The following is a 23250-nucleotide window of genomic DNA, read 5'->3' on the forward strand; positions in this document are numbered from 1 at the left end:
GAATAGCTTGGTACATAATTCATAAGTAATAACAGGTTATATGGATTTCATGTGTAGACCTGTCTTATTTGGCATAAGTATTTTACAAACTAGGACAACATTTCTCCTTTGAAGAGAATGAAGAATGTATAGAAGCAGGGAGTTGTATCAGACTTAATTTATTTGTAACAGGAATATAATAAGAGAAACCTGATGTTTGTGTGATACAAGGCATTGCTTTACGTGTACATGTTAGAAGCAAAGGCTACAGGTTGTCCCAGCTATTTTAGATCCATTTTTCAGTTGGCTGAATAATGAGTCAACACTTACATAAATTCGACTGATTTCTATTCTTCTACTCTTGTTGGGATAAATTAAGCCAATAATGTATAAGATGGCCCTAGTAATAAACAGCTACATCTGCTTTATTACTAGAATTATTCCTGTCATTGTAGTTACTATGCGGGGACATGTGCATTCTTTTGAGAAATCATAAGGCTTGCAGAAGGTATTTAATTTTATTTAACTTACTTATTTATGACATTTCTTTAAAGACATTACAAGTTTGCCATCACAAATAAGTGACATTATCCTACTGACTGCTGAATTTTATTGCTTATGTCTCAGAGCAGAAACTCCCACCATCTGCCATCTGTTATGAAAAAAACAAAACTCCATAACTGTTACACAAATAGGATTCCATGTAGGACGCTTCATATCATTTTAAAATGTATTTTAGTAGTCACTTACATGAGTACAGTCCTATTGGATTCAGTGGATGGCAACATTCCTAGTGAAGTTGGTTGTTAGGTCACAAAGTTCTGCCTGCATTCTACTTTTTGCATTTTTCTAGTTACATTGGAAGTAACTTAGCAACAACTCAAAGCATTCCACTATCAGCACTGAGCAACAGGATTGTGGAAGAACATGATACACGAGATTTTATAGCAAGATGGAGATTCTGGACTAAGAGGCCATTTTAATTTCATGATCACCTTTGGAGCCCTAATTAAGTAAATGGTTTCCTAAATTTCACAGGCTGGAGCTGTATAAGCAGGTAATGGAACATGCACTTTTTTCATTAACAAGTCAGAAAACATCATAGAATGTTATTGTAAGTTAATAACCAGTATGGTATAAGTGGAGCTTAATGGAATTGGGTTTTTAGGAGAACTGGTTGCAGCTATGCATGATGCAGGAGAGGAGATATCACCTCCAGTTTTCTTCCTCCTTTCTTCTATCACCTTGTCGCTCTAGCTAACTTTATTCCAGGTGATAAGCAAACAACATGAGCCATGTTTTGTGTCCATTGGCAACTGTGATAGGAAAACAAGAAGGGGATGGTGACTGCTATCCCATATCTTGAGGCTACCCAGTACCAAGGAATACAGGATGACCTTGTAAACAGTCATGACCAGTTCCCTCCTGGTACCAACTCAACTATTTCAATGGGCCAAAAGTCATAGTTCGCTCTTGGATTGTCATGGAGAATTTGAAGCAAGCTGCAACTTTGGTTAATGTGGTTCAAGGGACTTTAGCCAGTATTAACGCAGGTTAGCTCCATGCATTCTTTAGCCATGACAGAACTGAGCCACCCTTTAGGAAAAGTGATCAGTGTAGATATGCCTATAGTTAATGGTGGCTCTATTTTCCCTTCTTGTTCTCTTTTGCAGCCTGAGTATATATGGTGGGCTCTTGGTATCCACTGAGGTTTGATTCCAGATCCTGCTGTGGATGCTAAAACCTGTGGATGCTGAACTCCCATTAGATGCAATGGCTTAGTAAAATGACAACCATGTGTCTGTCCCAAGTGGTGTCTGGTCCTACCCATACTGCCAGACACACTTTGGGCCTTGTTTTCTGTGCAGGATGCGATGATGGTGATTGTGGTGTGGAGGAACTTGTCATGAACCGATCACTACCTGGTCAGGTTTAGACTCTCTAGGGCTCCAAACCCCACAGGGGTGAGGGACCAATTAACATAGTCCACCCCAGGAGGCTTATGGATCCCCATGATGTCCAAATGGCTCTTGGTGGTTTTGCTGTCACCTTGGTAAGTGATTCTGTCGAAGCTGTGGCTGACCTCTGAATGGGGGAATGGCCAGGGCAGTGAACAAAATAGTTCCTGAATATCCCCTCTCACAGAGCTGAGCCAAAGCAGCCCCTTGGTTTTCCAAGGAGCTGGCAGTGATGTTGGTGGAGAACTCGAAGAGAATCTGACCGAGCATGGGCTAGAACCTACTTCGTGGTAATAGAGGCAGCAGAGAAATCATTCCTTGCTGCCACCATTGCATCTACAAGGAATCATCCAGCTGAGCTGTTTTGAATGGTCAGAGGACTATTGCATACTGGTCCTCAAAGAGAAATCCTTAACCATTCAGTAGCCCACTGTGAAGAATTGCAAGACACTTCACAAATAAAGTCGTTCAGATCTGTTCTGACCTGGATGCCATTATTGATGCAGTTACAATGGATGTAACTTTAGCTCCTGGTTATCCAGTGTTGATTGATACCTTTCAATTTGTGCAGCCTGAGGATGTGGACGGGATCCTTGGAGAGGTGAGAGCTACCACATGTATTCTAGATCCTTGCCCTTCCTGGCTGATCAAACAGGCCAGAGGGGGACTGGCAGAGTGGGTGAAAGTGGTGGTCAATGCCTCATTGGAACAAGGCAAAGGTCTAACTTACCTAAAGGAGGCAGTTGTGAGACCTGTATAAAAAAGCCATCCCTGAACCTCTCTATAATGTTCAACTATCGATCAGTGTCCAACCTTGCCTTTCTGAGCAAGGTTTTGAAGCATGTGGTGGCCTCCCTACTCCAGGGATTTCTGGATGAGATGGATTATCTAGATCCATTTGAATCTGGTTTCAGGCCTGGCTATGGAATAGAGACAGATTTGATTGCCTTGGTGGATGACCTCCACAGAGACAAGACAGTGGCGAGTGTGTCTCTGTTGGTTCTCCTGAAGCTCTCAGCGGCTTTTGATACAATTAACTATGGTATTTGGGTTGTCTTCCTGGGATGAGACTGTGAGGCACTCTTTTACAGTGGCTCTGGTGCTTCCTGGAGGGCCACACCCAGAAGGTGGTGCTGGGGGACTCCTGTTCAGAACCCTGACCATTGACCTGTGGGATTCTTCAGGGTTCCATTTTATCCCCCATGCTGTTTAGCATATACATGAAAATGTTGGGAGAGGTAATCCAGAGTTTTGGAGTATAGTGCCACCTATATGCAGATAACACCAAACTCTATTGCTCCTTTCCACCTAATGCCAAGGAAGTTTTCCTGACCCTAAACCAGTGCCTTTCATCAGTAATTGACTGGATGAGTGAAAAAAAATTAAACTTAATTTAGGCAAGACAGAGGTACTCCTGGTCAGTCTGAAAGCAGATCAGGAAATAGGGATCCAACCTGTGCTGGATGGGGTTACACTCCCCCTGAAGACACAGCTCTGCAGTTTGGGGTCATCCTGGACCCAGAGCTGAACTTGGAGGCTCAGGTATTTGCGGTGGCCAGGAGGGCCTTTGTACAATTAAAACATATTCAAAATGTGCCTGTTCCTTAAGAAGCCAGATCTGGCCATGGTGGTACATACCTTAGTTACATCCCATCTAGATTACTGTGACGCGCTCTACATGGGTCTTGCCTTTGCTTTTATGTCAAGCCGCTTTGAGTCCTCTTTGGGGAGATAACACGGAGTATAAATATAATAATACAGTAATAGCATTTTGGAAACTAGATGTGAAAAACCTTTTCATCTTCAAGTATGTTTCCTTGGGAGATTGCATCCAGTCTCAATATTCTGAGCATAATGTGTCACAACAGTAGTGGTTTTGTGTATGTGTCTTTCATAGTTGTAAGTGTGAAATGTGTGTGTGCCAACTCATAGTATCATTTAGTCTTTAAGACAGTTTTTCTATCAATGTGCATTTTTGCTTAGTTACAGGCAACCCTGCTTGCTCTTAAAAACAAAATCGTTTCTCCTTTTTGGAACAGTATAAGTAGTTACTATAACATGTTGATAGCTAAACAGTTCTTACAGCCTCTATATTCTAAAGGGGAAAATGCAGTATGCTTTAATGACATATTTGTACTGCCTAGTAGAGGTGACATGTTATCTACTGTACGTTTTCTCTTGGGAGTTTTAACATTTTTCAAAAAAAGGAAACTATATTTATCTTGTGTGTTTGGTCAGAGAAACAGAAGACACAAATCTCCTTGAGGCTGCTTCAGCAAGAGTAGGGCATCAGTCCTCCTTATACTTGAACAAAATTCTCATCCTAGAGATATGTTCCATATTATAAGACCCACTAGGTCTTTGTGTCCAGATCAGAAGTGGTTGACAATATACTTTTACAACGAAATATTGGTTTCTTTAATGCAATAGTGCTTTGACCAAAAAAAGATCTAAGCAGGGTAAGGTCCTTTTTTGTGGCATCCACATGTCATCACATTCCAAGATATAACATGAATTCTATTCATACTAACATATTATTTTAGTTAATTTATTCTAAATTTTAAAATCAAAACTAATGAAATGATAATTTAATTTAGTACAATACAATTTTTAGTGATTTCGTGAATGAAACAAAGTTTGTGTCTATCGAACATCAGAAAGCAAAGATATCACTATGTATGTATCCAAGATTCATGTGGGCAATTTCAGATTATGGAATATTTCAGATTTTGGAGTTCTGGATAAGAGATGCTTAACCTGTACTAATTTGGGGGTGTTGCTGCTAGTGGTGGTGTTATATTGTTAAACTTTCCAACATTTCTTCCTCCAGGGAAGAAAACCAAATGTCCACTTACTACTGTCCTTTCTGTCCTTATAAGCCACAAACAAGAACCAAATCTATGCCTCCCTACAACATCAGTTCTTAACTCTCAGGATCCCTCTTCTATTTCACACTTCAGAAGCCTTTTTGGGTCTTCTGAAATGGTAAGATCTTTGAGGAAGGGTGTTCTTTAAAATCTCACTATCATCATAGGCATTTTTGGTGAGTATACAAGAAGGAGCTTTGGAAGGTGTTTCTATGCTGCAGAATTTACAATCCCAGAAGGTCTGGTGGGGGTCCCTCTCTCATTTCTTTTTCACTATCAGGGAAAACCAGTTTATGTATTTTATTTTATTTTGTTATTGTTTATTTAAAATTAAAAACAAAAAACGAATACAAATTCCAAAACTCCCCACATACACAATATTTCACCCCACAATCCATCCCCATCAGCCAGCCACTCTCCCCCTATTTAAAATATAATAAACTTGTTACCAAACTAAAATAATAAAATAATAAAAATAAACACAAAAATAATAATTAAAGACCAGTTTATTACAGCAAGCCTTTAGCTGTGAACTGCTTGGGGAAGGAGGGTCTTTTCATTGTGTTGTTGTTGTTGTTGTTGTTGTTGTTGTTGTTGTTGTTGTTTTGTGCCTTCAAGTCATTTATGGTTACCCTAAGGCAACCCTATCAGGCAAGCCTATCACAGGGTTTTCTAGAGTTGACACCCAAGGTCACTCAGTGGATTTCCTTGGCCAAATGGGAAATCAAACCCTGGGCTACAGAGTTGCAGTGCTGTGTTTAAACCACTACACAAGGTGGTTCTTTTACCATTTTCCCTATGTTTTAAATGTGCTTTTAAAGTGTTTTAAAAGGATTGCTTCTTTAATAGCTTTTAAACTTTTTATTATTAAAGTTTTAGTTTATTTCAATCTGTATTGTAAACTGCACTGTGTCCCTTGGTAGGAATAAGGCAGGTCACAAATTAAATAAATTAATGAATAAATATTTTAGTATTCCTCCCTCACTAAAATACTTTAAAAAACTAAAATAATGGCATGTAACTGTTTCGTTGGAGCCCCCAGTGGTGCAGTGGGTTAAACCACTGAGCTGTTGAACTTGCTGACCAAAAAGTCAGTCATTTGAATCTAGGGAGTGGGGTGAACTTCCACTGTTAGCCCTAGCTTCTGCCAACCTAGCAGTTCGAAAACATGCAAATGTGAGTAGATTAATTGGTACCACTTCGGCGGAAAGGTAACGGCGCTCCATGCAGTCATGCCCGCCACATGACCTTGGAGGCGTCTACGGACAACGCTGGCTCTTCGGCTTAGAAATAGAGATGATCACCAACCAGGGCCGGCCCCACCATAAAGGCCATTGACGCCGCCGCCTCGGGCGCAGGTCCCGGGGGGCGCCGTCAGGCTGGGAGGGAGGCGGGGCACCGCTCTGACGGTGCCCCGCCGCCCGACCAGTGCGCCCTGGCCTTGTGGCTCCCTCTTTCGCCGCCCGGGGAGGGGAGGAGGCGATCCCCCCTTCCCTCCCCGGGCGGCGAAGCCTGGTTCTTTCGCCGCCCGGGGAGGGGAGGAGGCGATCCCCCCTTCCCTCCCCGGGCGGCGAAGCCTGGTTCTTTCGCCGCCCGGGGAGGGGAGGAGGCGATCCCCCCTCCCCTCCCCGGGCGGCGAAGCCTGGTTCTTTCGCCGCCCGGGGAGGGGAGGAGGCGATCCCCCCTCCCCTCCCCGGGCGGCGAAGCCTGGTTCTTTCGCCGCCCGGGGAGGGGAGGAGGCGATCCCCCCTCCCCTCCCCGGGCGGCGAAGCCTGGTTCTTTCGCCGCCCGGGGAGGGGAGGAGGCGATCCCCCCTTCCCTCCCCGGGCGGCGAAGCCTGGTTCTTTCGCCGCCCGGGGAGGGGAGGAGGCGATCCCCCCTTCCCTCCCCGGGCGGCGAAGCCTGGTTCTTTCGCCGCCCGGGGAGGGGAGGAGGCGATCCCCCCTCCCCTCCCCGGGCGGCGAAGCCTGGTTCTTTCGCCGCCCGGGGAGGGGAGGAGGCGATCCCCCCTCCCCTCCCCGGGCGGCGAAGCCTGGTTCTTTCGCCGCCCGGGGAGGGGAGGAGGCGATCCCCCCTTCCCTCCCCGGGAGGCGAAGCCTGGTTCTTTCGCCGCCCGGGGAGGGGAGGAGGCGATCCCCCCTCCCCTCCCCGGGCGGCGAAGCCTGGTTCTTTCGCCGCCCGGGGAGGGGAGGAGGCGATCCCCCCTCCCCTCCCCGGGCGGCGAAGCCTGGTTCTTTCGCCGCCCGGGGAGGGGAGGAGGCGATCCCCCCTTCCCTCCCCGGGCGGCGAAGCCTGGTTCTTTCGCCGCCCGGGGAGGGGAGGAGGCGATCCCCCCTCCCCTCCCCGGGCGGCGAAGCCTGGTTCTTTCGCCGCCCGGGGAGGGGAGGAGGCGATCCCCCCTCCCCTCCCCGGGCGGCGAAGCCTGGTTCTTTCGCCGCCCGGGGAGGGGAGGAGGCGATCCCCCCTCCCCTCCCCGGGCGGCGAAGCCTGGTTCTTTCGCCGCCCGGGGAGGGGAGGAGGCGATCCCCCCTCCCCTCCCCGGGCGGCGAAGCCTGGTTCTTTCGCCGCCCGGGGAGGGGAGGAGGCGATCCCCCCTCCCCTCCCCGGGCGGCGAAGCCTGGTTCTTTCGCCGCCCGGGGAGGGGAGGAGGCGATCCCTTCTCCCCTCCCCGGGCGGCGAAGCCTCCCTCTTTCCAACCCTGGCCGCGCCTCCCACGCTGCGTGGGAGGCGGGGCCAGGGCGAATAGCATGGGAGGCGGGGCCAACCCTGGCCCCGCCTTCCACCCAGCGTGCCCTGGCCCCGCCTCCCACGCAGCGCGGGAGGCGGGGCCAGGGCACGCTGGTTGGGAGGCGGGGCCAGGGCGCAGGAGGCGGGGCCGGCGGGGGGCGCTTTTCAGCGCCCCCGCTTAATATTTAAATTTATCTCCGACCGGCCCTGTCACCAACCGACAGAGTCGGACACAACAAGACTTAATGTCAAGGGGAAGCCTGTACCTTAACTGTTTGGTTTACATCCCCTGTTTTGTTACCAGGAACTATTTTGTACCTTTCCCTCACAAAGGTGTTTTCATGCTTTGAACTTTTCAGCTTTCCAATCCTTAATTTCCCACACAGTTTCCTCTTCTATCCATTTTGTTTATTATGCAGCCTTTGTTTGATCTGTTGCTTTGTTTTCCTAACTTGTATGTTCTTGCCACAATTTCTTACATTTTTATTAAATCTCTTTATCATGCAAGCATCAGTTCTTTGTTTACCTGTTTGAGCAATCTTATTAACCATTTATATTATTTATGAGTCCTCTCTTCAGTAATGTGCAGTTAGATATCAGAGATGGGTGTTGTTATAGTTATTGTTGTTGCATGGCTTCAGCTCATTTTCAACTTACAGCATCCCTAAAGTGACCCTACTGCAGGGTTTTCTTAGCAAGATTTGTTCAGAAGGGATTTGCTTTTACCTTTCTCTAAGGATGAGTGTGACTTGCCCAAAGTTACCCAGCGGACTGCCATGCTCTGAAAGTAAAAATAGAGCATTTGCTATTACCTGAAGTTTCATGTATCTGCAGGAAGTGCTGGGACATATCTGCTGTGAATACAGGGTGTTTGAAAAAGAACTCCCTAGTTTTTATGTATTTATACTTAAAACTAGGGAGTTCTTTTTCAAACACCCTGTACAGGGGTCATGCTGTACTAGAAGACTAATAAGGAAATAGGTTGAACTATTCACACTGTCATACCCAGATTATGGCTGCAGTCATGAAAAAATGTATCCTGCTTGTAGTGTAGAGAGCAACAGGACCTCTCAGAAGAAATTATAAATTGATACCATCTGCTGTAAAGTTCTTACTTCCTGTCTTAATCTTGAAATATATATATGCTTATATTGTGTTGTCAAAGGCTTTCATGGCCAGAATCACTGGGTTGCTGTGTGAGTTTTCCAGGCAGTATGGCCATGTTTCAGAAGCATTCTCTCCTGATGCTTCACCCACATCTATGGCAGGCATCCTCAGAGGTTGTAAGGTCTGTTGGAAGCTAGACATGGGGGGTGGTTATATATCTGTGGAAGGTCCAGAGTGGGAGAAAGAACTCTTGTCTGTTGGGGGTGTGAATGCTGCAATTAATCACCTTGATTAGCATTGAAAAGCCTTGTATAAATACTTACGGTATATTTTTCTATTCTGAGAGCTAAACCGCTCTCCCCTTGTCTAAATTAATGTACATTTCTTTGGATTCTGTTCTGAATGGCAATTGCTTTTTCCCCCTCTCAGAAACAGAAATTTCTGTTGTCAACTGGAATGCTGACCCATGAGCAGTAGCATAACCAGCATTTGTGAGAACCAATACAACTAGCATGCAATTTATATGGAATTGCTGAAATGTTGTTATTAAATTTCTTGATTTTTTCATACTACTCTACATGTTTTAATACATCCCTCAGTGACAGAATATCATTTTTTCCTGAGCTGACATTGCTTTCATAACATCTCTGAATCTCTTTGAAATATTTCATTCCTTATCTATAAATTGGCTGTTTCTCTTACACTTCTTTTTACGGTGTTTTTGTGAGGTTTTATTTATTTGTTGAGCTTTCCCTAGTTGCTCAAAAATCTGTATTGAAGTTCTCCATTAAGATTTTTATTAAGGGAGCTTCAAGGGAATCTTAAGATTTAGAGACATTTTAATGTCTTGATGACAAAGAGCTCAACAATAGAACAAATACTCATCATTGTGCCCGTCTCTTCTTGCGAAGAACTAACTCTTCTTGTGCTTTGTACCTATAAAGGAGATGCAGGCTGACTCTGTCTGGTTGAAGTGTTTCTCTTTAAGAATTGACGCACCATTGGTTCGCTTTCTAAATTGAAAGGTGATCTGTCTCTGAATACGCTTTCAACAGTTGTACCAGATATAATATGAATAGACAGTAAACTTCCTTAGAAATGCTTTTGTTTATTTTTTCTGAAGCTTCTGGCCCTGAACTACAAAATTTTGCCTGTAAAGGATTTCTTGCTGATGCTGATTTCCTCTGCCAGATATAAAATACTATAGAGACTTTTAAAATGTGTATTTTGATCTTCTAACAACTGCTTTCAGCAATTCAACTTATATTTCAAATGTATTTTTCATCTCAAACTCAAGCGGGAAACAGATGATCATTCTGCTATTTCAGACTTTTCTTCTGTATTTTGTGAGGCAGAAGAATGGAGGAGACTTGGTCCTGTTTGTATTACAGATTCTGCATCTCATGTTTGCTGATAACTTGAAGGGCTTTTGAATACTTTCTGGAGTTCTGTTTTAATTTCTTGGTTTTTTTAATCCTCTTTTCTTATATATCAAAGAAATTGTCCACAGGATTTTGCTATTTTATAGGAATCTTGCCTTATTTCAGAAAATTAACCTGCTCCATTGACTCTTTGCAACCACCATTTTAGTTTACTCTAAAGATCCCATATGATCTTAGAAACTAAGCCGGATTAACCTTGGTTAGTACTTGGATGGAGGTTTACAAGGAATATCAAGTGCTGTTGGCTAAATTTCAGAGCAAGGCAATGGCAAACCCCCTCTGACTGCTCCTAAGATAACGGTATGAAGTTCTTGAGGTTGCCGTAAGTCACCAAACAACTTGAAGACACATAAACACATAACAAAAACCTCTCCAGACTTCTCTAAAATCATCCAAGGTTCCCTTTTACTATTTTGCTTTGTTTTTCAATGTAGGGGTGTGTTCTGTATACTCTCGCTATTTATATTTTAGCAAGACAAATACCCACTTACCCTCAATTAAACACTTCCACTTCTGCTGCCTTTTGATAGAAGAGGACCTACAACTTCCCATCAGCTCCACATTTCCCCTGTAGCTTGTTTCTGCAGAACTGATGGAAATAACCATCTGATTGTCCATTCTGCCAGAAGAAATGTGGACTAAACCCTTTTAAAACAGTTCACTGGTCTTCATTTTGATCTCTGTGCTCTTATAATATTTGAAAAACCCTTACATGCACAGGATCATTTAAATGGACAAAGTTTAATGTCTTATTGGCTTTCCCAGTAGGGTTGCCAGAATGATGATCGAAGGTGGGTCCTGTACCTTTAATGACTGTGTAGAAAAAGGAATTTCAGCAGGCATTGCTTGTTACAGAATCATTTCAATCTGACAACCATGGCCCCTAGAATTATTGTAAGGCTGTAATTTGTGAGACATATTGACAATGACTCTATATTTTCCCCAATAGAAGCTGTTCCTGGTTATGTCTGGTTTCCAGTCCTCTTTATAAGGCACTAGCTGTGCCCGGCCACGCGTTGCTGTGGCATTGTCTGGTGGTGTTGGTGAGAAATTGTTGAGGTAGTGGTGGTATTGAATGTGTGTTGTATGGTTGCTTTTATGTTTAGTATGCATTTGGTTGTTTGTGTAATGTGAAAGTGGTGAGGATAGAGGGGGTCTATGTGCGGAGCTTAACCCTCTAACTCAGGGGTCCCCAAACTAAGGCCCGGGGGCCGGATGCGGCCCTCCAAGGTCATTTACCTGGCCCCCGCCCTCAGTTTTATAATATATATTTATATCACTTTTAAAAATATATTGTATATACATATACTATTGATAATAGTATTATGTTATACAATATAATACTAATAATAATACCATATAATAAAATTAATTATTTAATTAATATTATATAATACTATAGTGGTATAGTTCAATATAGTAATATATAGTGCGAATATTGTGCTATGCTAATATAATATATTGTATGTACATACAGCTGCTCTGAGTCCCCTTCAGGGTGAGAAGGGTGGGATATAAATGTAGTAAATAAATGCAGTAAATAAATAATTTTAGACTTAGGCTCGCCCAAAGTCTAAAATGACTTGAAGAGACACAACAACAACAACAATCCTAATTAACTTGACTATCTCATTGGCCAGGAGCAGGCCCACACTTTCCATTGAAATCCTTATAGGTTTATGTTGGTTAAAATTGTTTTCATTTTTAAATATTGTATTGTTCTTTTGTTGTTGTTGTTGTTACATTACAAATAAGACATGTGCAGTATGCATAGGAATTTGTATTTTTTTTCAAATGATAATTTGGCCCCTCAACAGTCTGAAGGATTGTGGAACGGCCCTCTGCATAAAAAGTTTGAGGACCCCTGCTCTAACTGGCAGCAATTGGATAAAAACAATTATTGCTCTCCCTCTAATTAGGACTTTATTTTTCTTTTCTTTTTGTTGTATCAACCTAGAGGCATGGATGATGGGTTGTGTTGTCAAATTTCGAGGTTGAGGAGACTGTAGTTTTGTTGTTTGGTGGGTCGCCGTGATGCCATCACTCATTTATATATATAGATGGCTAAAACTGACCTCCATTTTTGTCCACCATTCCTCTACACTAGAATGTCACTTTGACATACTATGCCCAGCTTGTTGGGTGGTGGTCCCTATTGTTATTGTTATTTTCATGTTAAAAGTATTTATTTATGGATCTGGACAGATGGTATCTCCCAAAAAGGCCTTCCAATGTCCACAGGAATGAATGTTGTGATGTAGTATATGCTTCTTTGAGGCAGCCATTGTTGCCCTGGAAACGGAAATAACAACCCTCAACCAAAGAACACAAGGCAGTTGGTGATGGTGGAAAGGAAGGGAAGGCTGAGCGCAGGGAAATAAAGATGGATTAAAACTGGTGAGTTTCAACACCCCGGGAGGGGGGGGGGCGTGTCAGGAGCAACTTGAGAAACTGCAAGTCACTTCTGTTGTGAGAGAATTAGCCATCTACAAGGATGTTGCCCAGGGAATGCCCAGATGTTTTTGATGTTTTAACCATCCTTGTGAGAGGCTTCTCTCATGTCCCTGCATGGAGCTGGAGCGGATAGAGGGAGCTTATCTGCTCTCTCCCTGGGTTGGATTTGAGCTGGCAACCTTGAGATCAGCAACCCAACTTTCAAGTCAGCAGTTCTGCTGGCACAAGGGGGAGGTAATTGGGATAGAAGGCAAAGTGACATAATGGAAGAAGAATTAAGTTTCTTACACTTATGAAGAAGGCATGGGAAGAAAGACAGCCTATGCCAGGAAGATAAATGGTTGGAGAGATGCTGCTATTACCTGCTCAGGGCACCCCAAATTGCTGTATTAGGAAAACCATGAATGAGTTTACATAGAATTAGACTTAGGGGATTTTGATATGATCCGAAAAAAACTAGCTTGAAAAAACATGTACTGTAGCTTAATTCTTATCAAACAGAAACTATCTCCTTCATTAAGTGTGAGAGCTTAGTTCATCCTGGGAGAACTCAAAAGATGACCAACCCACTCTACACTCTTCACCACGGCCTTCTTGAATGCCTGGGTGAGGAAAATGGCAGTGGCAACACTGGCACTGTCTCCTGTTTGTTAAATATATCTTAAGTTATCCATGGGTGAAACCGAAATCCATAATTTAAGCCCCAAAAACTATCTTTGATTTTTACATAAGGTCAACATATACATTGGTATATGTGATAATCTGGAGCCTCGATTTCACAGTTTACTTAGAACCCCCTAGGGTTCTTTCTTTGTTAGTATTGTACTCAATTTGCAGACTCTTGAGTGTTTTAAATTTGATATGGAAAAACCCTTGGTTTTCCTGTGTATATATTTCTCCAGAAGCTGAGATACCTGGGCTCAACCTATTGTGGTGATCTAATAGGAACTTTGATATGATTTTGTGTTCTGACATCCCTTTATCATTTATTTCTTTATGTATCTGAATGGACGTGGAATTGCAAGTCAGTTTATAGGATCTGGTAGCTGGCTGGAAGTAATAGACTTAACTCTGGCAACCTCTCATGGATCATTTGGAAAGAACCGAGGTGTAGAGGGGAGATGCATTTGCCATTCATTTCCTGAAATAATTCTGGAGCAATTATAATGTTGAAGTTTTTTTATGACAGTTGATCTCAATCATTCAACTGTCAATGTAATAATTTGCAAATGAAGCTGGCAGAAGAATCACTGGTTGCACAGGTAAACAGGTGATGCCAACCCTATATGTTTGTCTCATAACATTAGTGCAGGGATTTGGTTGGTGGAGGGAGGTAAACCTTATTGAGACTGACTATGCAAATGGTGCCTCATCATTTTTTATTCTTGCCTGCAGATACTCTCGCAGACTGGCCCATTCCCCCACTTCAACTTTACCCTAAACTTAGAAATAAGATGCTAGGGAGTGGGGGGAATGCTCTATGAGGAAACTGTATGGAGAAACAAATGACTGTAGGGTATGCCAATTTTATTTTCAGCTGCTAGCTCTTCCCCACAAATGCTTACTCCTACAAATTCTTTTTCCTTGCCTTCATATTTACATTACTGGAACAAATGTGGGTTTGAGGAGGATTTGGAACATGTTTCTCCCAAGTATAACAGTTCTACAGTACTTGGAAAGAATACCCAAATTGGAATTCTCACTCAAAGGCAAGCACCACTGTTAATTCCACGTATAATATGCTTAGTTCCGATTTCAAAGAGCTCACCTATACTTTTTACCGAAGTATTTTCAATATCTTCATTTCCAGCAGGACTGTGCTTGCTATATTATTCAACATTGTAAGCCCGTCTGACTCTCTGTAGGGAGGCCGGTATGATTAGATTTTCCCATATAAATAAATATTTACGTCTTTTGGTTAATATGGTTATACTGTTAATTTCCTTTGTTGTCTCATTGTTTGTGTGTGTTACTTGGTAAGATAGGTTAATCTTTATGTATGCTTCAGTTTCAAAGTAGGAAATTATGTGGGTTTGTGCCATCTTTAAAGAACAAGTATGCAGAATTGTGTATTTCTTTGTAGATAGGAGTATTTTTTGTCTTTAGGATCCACTTCATAAATACATATCTCTATATTGTCAATAATATTTTACTGAACTTGGAAGAGGTGCTTCTTTATTCCTGGTAGGTTTTGGTAAATCTAGATAATGTGACAGCACTATTTTATGGAGAAAGTATCGAGCACAAAAGAATATGGTAGAAAATACTTAACAGGAACTCTGGGGTGGAAGTGATCCCTGGGAAGCAATAAAATTCATAATGACACAAGCTGGTTTTTGAATCAGTGCAATATATTACTGAACATATATAGTCTTTCATTTAATGTTATATATTAGATGGATTTCCCCACACAAAAATAGGTGCTTCATATTACTACATTAGTATTATGTGGTGGAAATAATGTGAATATTCATTCATAAAGCATAAAAGAAGTCTTGTTGGATTGAATCAAAAGCATTGTCTAGTCAACGTTTCTATTGCTGCAGTCACCAACTACATGTTATACAAAACTCCTAATATATATAGAAGAGGATTTGGTGCAGTAAAGAAGGTTATTTGTAAATCAACTCCATTCTACACAGTTTTATATTGTAAATCTATCAGTGAAGTTGAATCTGGTATTTTCTTGTCATTAGAATTAAGTGCCAAGTTGCAGTTACCAGATATATTCAAATTTTGACTCACAGCAAAATGCTTTTGTATAATAAGACAAGTTCAAAATGGAAATTTGACAGGTAAAAACAATTCACATCCATAACTTATTATTTGTATGAACAATTCTGGTTTCCTTCACACTTGAATGGCAGCAGGTTGGTCTGGATGCTTCTTGCGGGCTTTTCCAACTCTTATGTTTCTATGATTCCATGAATATTTAAGACTTCAACATTTTGGCCAGTTTTAACAAGAGAAAAATACAGGGCTAATAATGAGAACAGAGAATCATCTCCTGCTTTAGGGCAGATTCTGAAAGATAACATTGGACTGATTTCCTCAGTGAAAGCATTGCAGTGCTTTTGTCTGAATAACACATTACTATAAATATTTGAATATTCTTCCCACAGATATATGCTAGTCAACATCCCTCCTATCAAAGAAGTGATGAATCTTTATTGCATGAAGAAACTGCTTTAAAATATACATCATATATATCCATTTAGATCAGCAGAAATGTATATCATCTATCAACAGAAATATAGGCTGTTGTCTTATCAGTACTCAAGATAAAGTGCTGTTTCTATTATCTGAAAGCAGAGCACTGAAAGTCTTTTGAAGGTTTAAACATCTTTAGACTCGACTTTTTAAACATGTTTGATCTTAAAGATGAAATGTACCTGGTCGCTTTAGAGTATCTAGATTGTATGTCAAATCTGACTGATTTTCCTCAGCATCCTAACTGCACCCATTAATTTAAGCTCACGGTCACTTTTGAATAAATTATTTCAATTAAGCCTTTTAACGTCCATTTGAATAATTTGAAATCTAATACTAATTCTGAAGTATTTCCTTCAAATAGGACAAATCTTTGTTTTCCGAATATAACTTTTGTGAGATAAATCACTATTCACACTTTTTTTTAAAAAAAGAAAAGAAAAGACATACTGATACAAAGAAGATGACTTGCCTTTGACTCATTTTTTCTGGAGGTACTGGTTGCCTTAGTAACTGCAAACTGAAACTTAGTTTAAGTATAATTGCTCCATATGTTTGTACAAATCACGTCTTCTATGATCCTTTAAAGCAGTGAACAATTTGGCAATTTTTTAAAAAAGCGATCAAATGCTGAAATGCACACCAATATACACCAATATTTCAAACAACGGTGTGTGTGTATGTATGTATATGATTACGAATATATATATTCACACACACAGTTTAGATATAAACATAGCCTGTCCTGCTGTAATTTATTCAAAGTCAAAGCTAAAGCATTTGGTAAAGCTGATGAGATTATAAATCTAGGTGGGAAAACAGAAGCAAACATAATATATCTTTCTGTGTAAAGCTATCTATAGCAAGAGATAGAGCTAGATTTCTGACAATAGCTTAAACATGTTCATGATTTTTCTTTTGGCAAAACACGAGAGATTTCTGCAAGGTAGGAGCCTTATATGGCCAGAACAGCTGCTAATATGCATACAACTAGTGAACAATGCAAAGAAAAGATGTGTTTTAATGAGCGAGACTACACATTGCTATCTAATGTCTGTCAAGATGTAGTGGTTTCATTTTAATTTTCTTTACCCAAGATGTGTGAAGCAGAAAAAAAATGCTACATTGTCTGTAAAGTTTATAGTCTATGGTATTTCATAAATTACCAATTCCTTGAATTATTTTGATGCAATTTCTAATTTTTATACTGAATTTTTTAAAAAGTTTTTAATTAGTAATTTTGTGTTATTGCCCCTAAGCAATTAATGAAAAAAAATAGTGACTGCTGAATTCTCACTTTTCAACTGAAATATATATGTATATGAACCTCATCCCACCTAAGATGGGAAATGGTAGTTCTGTGCGCAAACCATATATAAACCGTAGTTTATGACAGCCGATTGCATTCAGGAGGCCATCACGCCTTCCCCGTACCATTTACTCATCACATGGCAGACTAGTTTGCTCTTCCCAATCCATCCCTTCCCCTTGTTGTCACTCCCCCTCACCCCCTTTAATTTTTTAAAAAAATCTTGCACAGCTATAAAGTTTTGAAGTCTTGAAAAGACATTCTCATTAGATTTTGAAGGATCATGCTTCTGCGATACCAAAGATTCCTGTTGCAGTTATATAGCTGGGAAACTAAATGGGAAAGAGTAAATAATATCTTAATGGATAGTTTTGTTTTGAAAAATGTGTGTGTCCAGGGAAATCCGTACTGAGACATTCAAAGGTCCCCAGTACATTTGTGCTAGAAACTGGTGGAACAAAGCAAGATGATCAGTGACTTTTATTGTGTAGGAAAACTCTGCCTTGTTCTATTCATGATTCTTCTTTACATTAGAACAAGGCTTTGAAGAGCAAGGATATAAAGTGAGGGAAATAACACAAAGTTTGGAGATTTTTTAAAGATGTTATGTTTGCAAAAAGACCCCCACACTAACTGGATGGATCAGGATTTTTAAAAAGATTACATTCAATCAATTACATTGTTTGTTACATTGAATTAGCAAAACTGTGCAGATTCTCTCTAAAATAAAGGAAAATATATAGATATGAAACAATTCAAAGCAGACTGGGATACCAGGATCTATAGTTCTTCCAATGGAGGCACCAGAAGTGAAATGAAAGAAGAAAGATTTTGGAGGAATCCGGTAGTTAGCAAAACACTCTCCAAAACATGCCCACATGGACATGTCAGAGGCACAGCTGGTGGGATGCAGTTGGGGAAAAACACAGAAAAACCATCACATTTAAAATGGAATGATATGCATATGCAATTAGAAAAAATATAGATGTAATAATCTGTCATCACAAAAAAACTTACTTTGCAGGCTGTTCCCATACAGCATCAGATGAGTTGAATACGAAACAGGACATGTGTCATGGGACAGGAAATGATAGCAATTGTAGGAAACAATTGCAAATATCATGATAAACAAGCACGTGATAAGGACCTATGTTTGTTTTGATGTCTTTACTTTAGAAATATTTGAAGTAAATTCAAAATATTGTATGTATAAGTTGTTGGCTGTTTAGTTTTATTTAATAAAGTGCCAAATAAAATGTGGAAATCATTTGCTGAAAGTATACCTGATAGGATTCAAAACCTGTAGTACTGCTTTGTCATTTTCCCCCCTTTTCTTTTTCATTGTGAGATATTAACTGTGTGCACAGAATACATTTTGTGAGTTCAGCTGCATTGTTGACTTTATTCACTCCTAAACATATTTACTTCAAAAATTAATTATATTATGAAATTATTTCAATTGAATTAAGAGGGCAGGAAATTACCAAGAATTATGGGCTTTTTTCATTATCACCCCTTAGCATTTGGAGGGGGACATCCACACCAAATATGTAGCTCCTGAAAAATAAAGACTGGTTGCATTTACTGATACACTCTCAGCTTTCAAGGGTGAACTCATTCTTTAAGATTTGGATGATGTACCATGCAATTCAGTCTCAGATTTAGGACAAATGAGGCCCTGTGCTACTTAAGTTGTGTTTGGGCCCTGAAGGAGGTAAGTCCGGTAGGCACACTCTCATAGACTATCAACTCTATCATTATAGCTGGAATTACTCTGAAATTGAATGCCTTCAAATTTAGAATTGTACTACATAAGCAAAATCCACTGTAATTTGTTTTGGCAGGAAGATCCCCCCCTCCCCCCGGCAAATGGGGCCCTGTGCTTAAGCACAATGGTAAACCCAGAATTGATGGTATTAGTCTTGTAATGATGCCTCTCATTCGCATTGACCTTTTTATACCTTTCTGCTGTGTCTCAGACAAATCATTTGACAAAAACAACCTATTCGGATCTATTTTTCTGTCATTTGGATCAATTGCTTTTGTTAACACACGAGAGAAAACAGCATTCAAGCTTTACTTTCATTTTACCTTGCAGCTGTTACCACTTTTTGGAAGGCACCGATATCATACAGCAAAGAAAAGTTAAGGTCCCACAGTCTGTTTTTTTTTGCCTCTTGTGCATTATGCTTGTGCATTTCAGTTGAATCTTGATCTACTTCTGCTAGCTGAATTTTGGGAGACCCTGGATCTGTTTTCATATGCCTCCTGAAAACAGGCAGACAGCCAAATAGCTGTTTTCAATCTGCAGCCAAAAAATGTGGCTAGATCCGACCCATTGATGGCAATTGGGGGCTTCCTGGGCTCCCCTTCCTGTCATTTTTAGAGCTATCAGAATGAAAATGACAACACTTGGAGGACACATCAGCCACTGTTAGCCCACCAAGTTTCATAACATTTGGGTCATCCCCTGATTTTTGAGAATTTATTTTCTTTTTAGAAATAAAATCTTTAAAAATCCCAAAAAGGTATCCCCCAATTCTTTGGAATGGTATTATTAACAACAATCTTTTATGTCATGATGGAGGTTGGAGTTGAGAGAGAAAGAGAGAGACTGTTGGCTTGGCAAATGGCAAAGTTTCTCCACAGATTGAAGCCTAAAACTAAGTTTTGACAACAGCCAAATGATTACAGTAGAGTCTCACTTATCCAACACTCACTTATCCAATGTTCTGGATTATCCAACACATTTTTGTAGTCAATGTTTTCAAAACATCATGATATTTTGGTGCTAAATTCGTAAATACAGTAATTACAACATAGCATTACTGCGTATTGAACTACTTTTTCTGCCAAATTTGTTGTCTAACATGATGTTTTGGTGCTTCATTTGTAAAATCATAACCTAATTTGATGTTTAATAGGCTTTTCCTTAATCCCTCCTTATTATCCAACATATTCACTTATCCAACGATCTTCCGGCCAGTTTATGTTGGATAAGTGAGACTTACTATTACTAATACTTATTATTATTATTACTGACACAAAGACATAGTATGACACAGCAAATGAGATCTATATGCTGGATTTCGTATCACAAAATCACAAGTCGAACATTTTCCAAGTATGATGATGATGATGATGATGATTATTATTATTATTATTATTATTTGAAATTCTAATGGCAGAGAGCACAGAGGAAAATATAAATAGAGATAATTTCTTTACAAAGGAATGAAATTATACGTAGGTAGGCTAGGCAGTCGCTTTCTGAGAATGAGGCTTTTCTGTTTGTTTGCTGGGATTATTATTAATAATACTTATTATCTTTGAATGTGTTTTTGAAGGAGGGGAGGAGAAAAAGAAGCTAAAGGCTGGCTCAGGGCTCTCACAGCCACTCAAGAAAAGTACACCATGAGCAAAGAGATGGTCTTCCTTTCTCCCAAGTCCCCAAATGTGTGCGTGTACCCCACCCACCATCCCACACTTTCCCAACTCCCCGTCCCATTAAATAAAAAAAATCAAGAAAATAAAGGAAAACAAAGGAAAATTGAAAAGACTCAATGCTAGAGAGAGGCCAAGCCAAGAAAAGCTGAGAGCGAGCAGCAAGCAGATCGGACTGAAGCACCTCTCTCGAGCCAGGATGCAACTGAGATCAATGGAGATGCTCGCCTCATAGACACAGCTTGCATAAGAAATGTTGCAGCATTCTTCTATTCTGACTGGCCCAACAGGCAGGGGTCCCAGGGAAACCTTGTGTAAGCACATGGCAGCCCCTTTGTGTGCCGAGTAGAAGAAGATGATCTGTAACTGACTGCCTCGTGGCCTGTTTTGGCTGAAAAAAACATGGGGGCTGAACCCTTTCCATTACAGCCAGCTAAAAAGCTGGATTGGTCAAAGAGAACCAACCAAACCGAATCTGTGCCCAAGCCTATTGTTTATCTTTTGGAGCCTATCCTTGCTACAAATAATATGTCCTTGATAACACCATAGTTTAAAAAATTGCAGACATTCATTGTGCTGAAAGTACTGTGTGTTATCATAGTGTCTGCACACTGGGCTGGATCCAGTCTTATGTTGATTGTTCCTTAGTCAGACTGAACTCTTCGGAAGATGACTATCTTAAGTTGAATGTTTTTTGATCTCTTGACTAACTTAGTTGGGATTCTATCTTTTTTCTTTCCCAGCAAACTAGGCTGAAAAGAATCATAAACAAGAATGACAGACTTACACCTGTTCTCCGCTACTTCCAAAAATAGCAGCCAACTACGTGAAGGTATTTTTGTCTTGTTGGAACTTTGACCAATTTATATTGTCGAAAAAATTACAGTCATTCCTTTTTTGGTGCTGTTCTGTATATAATCTGTCATTGGCTATCGTTATTTCTAAATTTTAATGACATCATGTTGGAGTATATATTTTGTTATTGTTGTGTTGTACTCAATAGTGTCTGTCTATCATCAAAACGTATTCTGCTGGTGAATTACCATTATTCTGCTCCTTGCAATCCTCCCTGCAGAACAGTTCTAGTGAATCCATGGTTGTTCTATGTCCATTATTATTTGCAGGGAGTCTCTTAGCAAGTGCCATCTCTAACCTCACTATCAGGGAGTATGCCACCCTGAGATCCTAAGATGTAGGATTGGATATAATTATTTAAACAATCAATCAGTCAGTCAATAGTACCAGGAGGATGAATTTGACAAAAAAATCTGAATGTGTTAATTGGTATTGACTGTACATTATGTTCAACTGAAATTTTCTTACATTGCAAAAAATAAAAATAAAACTGAAAACTTGTTTTATTATTAAATGATATCTAGCTCAAATGTTTGTTGTTGTGTGCCTTCAAGTCATTTTTGATTTATGTTGTCCAAACTTAGAGCTTTATTCTTTTTTTTAATTCAAAACAATTCTGCTTTGGAACAAAGAAAAGACATAAAGCAATACTACTACTACTACTACTACTACTAACAACAACAACAACAATAATATATTAGGTACGACATGGTTAAATCAGACAAATACAACAACATTAAAATACACAAAAACTGAGTCCAATACTCATAAAATGCAATAATAATCTAAGCCTGAACAAATATGACCAGTCTTGGAGTTGCAGATTGTTGGCCTTCTCTTCAATTGGATGAGAAGTCAACTGTATCTTCCACCAGCTGCTAAACATTTCCATTCTAGTCCATGGTTCCTTCCAGGGCCGGTTGATTATACGAGCGCCACCGACGCCTCCAGTGTTGGCGCGGCCGCGCGGGGCTTCAATCCCCGCACCCGCGCCAAACCGCTGAAAACAGATATGCCATTTTGCCCTTAGTTTGTCGACAGATAAACAGCACAGATAGGCCATTTGGCCCTTACTTCCTGGTCGCGGCCGCCGATCGCCCGGGCGATCGGCGGCCGCGACCAGGAAGTAAGGGCCAAATGGCCTATCTGTGCTGTGCCCATGTGCACAGCACAGATAGGCCATTTGGCCCTTACCTCCTGGTCGCGGCCACCGATCGCCCGGGCGATCGGCGGCCGCGACCAGGAAGTAAGGGCCAAATGGCCTATCTGTGCTGTGCGCATGCGCACTGCCAGATAGGCCATTTGGCCCTTAGTCGACAAACTAAGGGCAAAATGGCCTATCTGGCAGTGCGCATGCGCACAGCACAGATAGGCTATTTGGCCCTTACTTCCTGGTCGCGGCCGCCGGGCGATCGGCGGCCGCGACCAGGAAGTAAGGGCCAAATGGCCTATCTGTGCTGTGCCCGTGCGCACAGCACAGATAGGCCATTTGGCCCTTACTTCCTGGTCGCGGCCGCCGGGCAATCGCACTGCCAGATAGCCCATTTTGCCCTTAGTTTGTAGACTAAGGGCAAAATGGCCTGTCTGTGCTGTGCGCATGCGCACAGCCAGATAGGCCTTTTTGCCCTTAGTTTGTAGACTAAGGGCCAAATGGCCTATCTGTGCTGTGCGCATACGCACAGCACAGATAGGCCATTTGGGCCTTACTTCCTGGTCGCGGCCAGGGCACGCTGGACGGGGGGCGGGGCCAACTCTGGCCTCGCCCCCAGCACTATTCGCCCTGGCCCCGCCTCCCACGCAGCGTGGGAGGCGGGGCCAGGGCATGCTAGGCGGGGCCAGGGCGTGGGAGGCGGGGCCGGTGGCGGGGGCGCTTTTTAGCACCCCCGCTTAACATTTAA

The 23250-nt window shown here is 41.4% G+C and overlaps 1 protein-coding gene across 7 annotated transcripts in view; it reads left to right on the forward strand.

The window, feature by feature from the left end:
* The window catches only part of ccdc178 (coiled-coil domain containing 178), a 206995-nt gene that overhangs the window by 33064 nt on the left and 150681 nt on the right, over positions 1–23250 (forward strand). For 5 of the 7 annotated variants that reach the window (XM_062980407.1, XM_062980404.1, XM_062980405.1 and 2 more), the window contains exon 3: positions 21241–21329. In XM_062980407.1, coding sequence (XP_062836477.1) covers positions 21272–21329 — 58 coding nt within the window. In that variant the 5' untranslated portion in view covers positions 21241–21271. Of the gene's footprint in view, positions 1–878; positions 1037–12106; positions 12478–21240; positions 21330–23250 lie in introns of those variants that run through there. The other 2 variants (XM_062980402.1, XM_062980403.1) reach the window with 2 other exon arrangements.

Source organism: Anolis carolinensis, chromosome 4, assembly GCF_035594765.1.
Source record: "Anolis carolinensis isolate JA03-04 chromosome 4, rAnoCar3.1.pri, whole genome shotgun sequence".
In the NCBI taxonomy this organism is placed as follows: domain Eukaryota; kingdom Metazoa; phylum Chordata; class Lepidosauria; order Squamata; family Dactyloidae; genus Anolis; species Anolis carolinensis.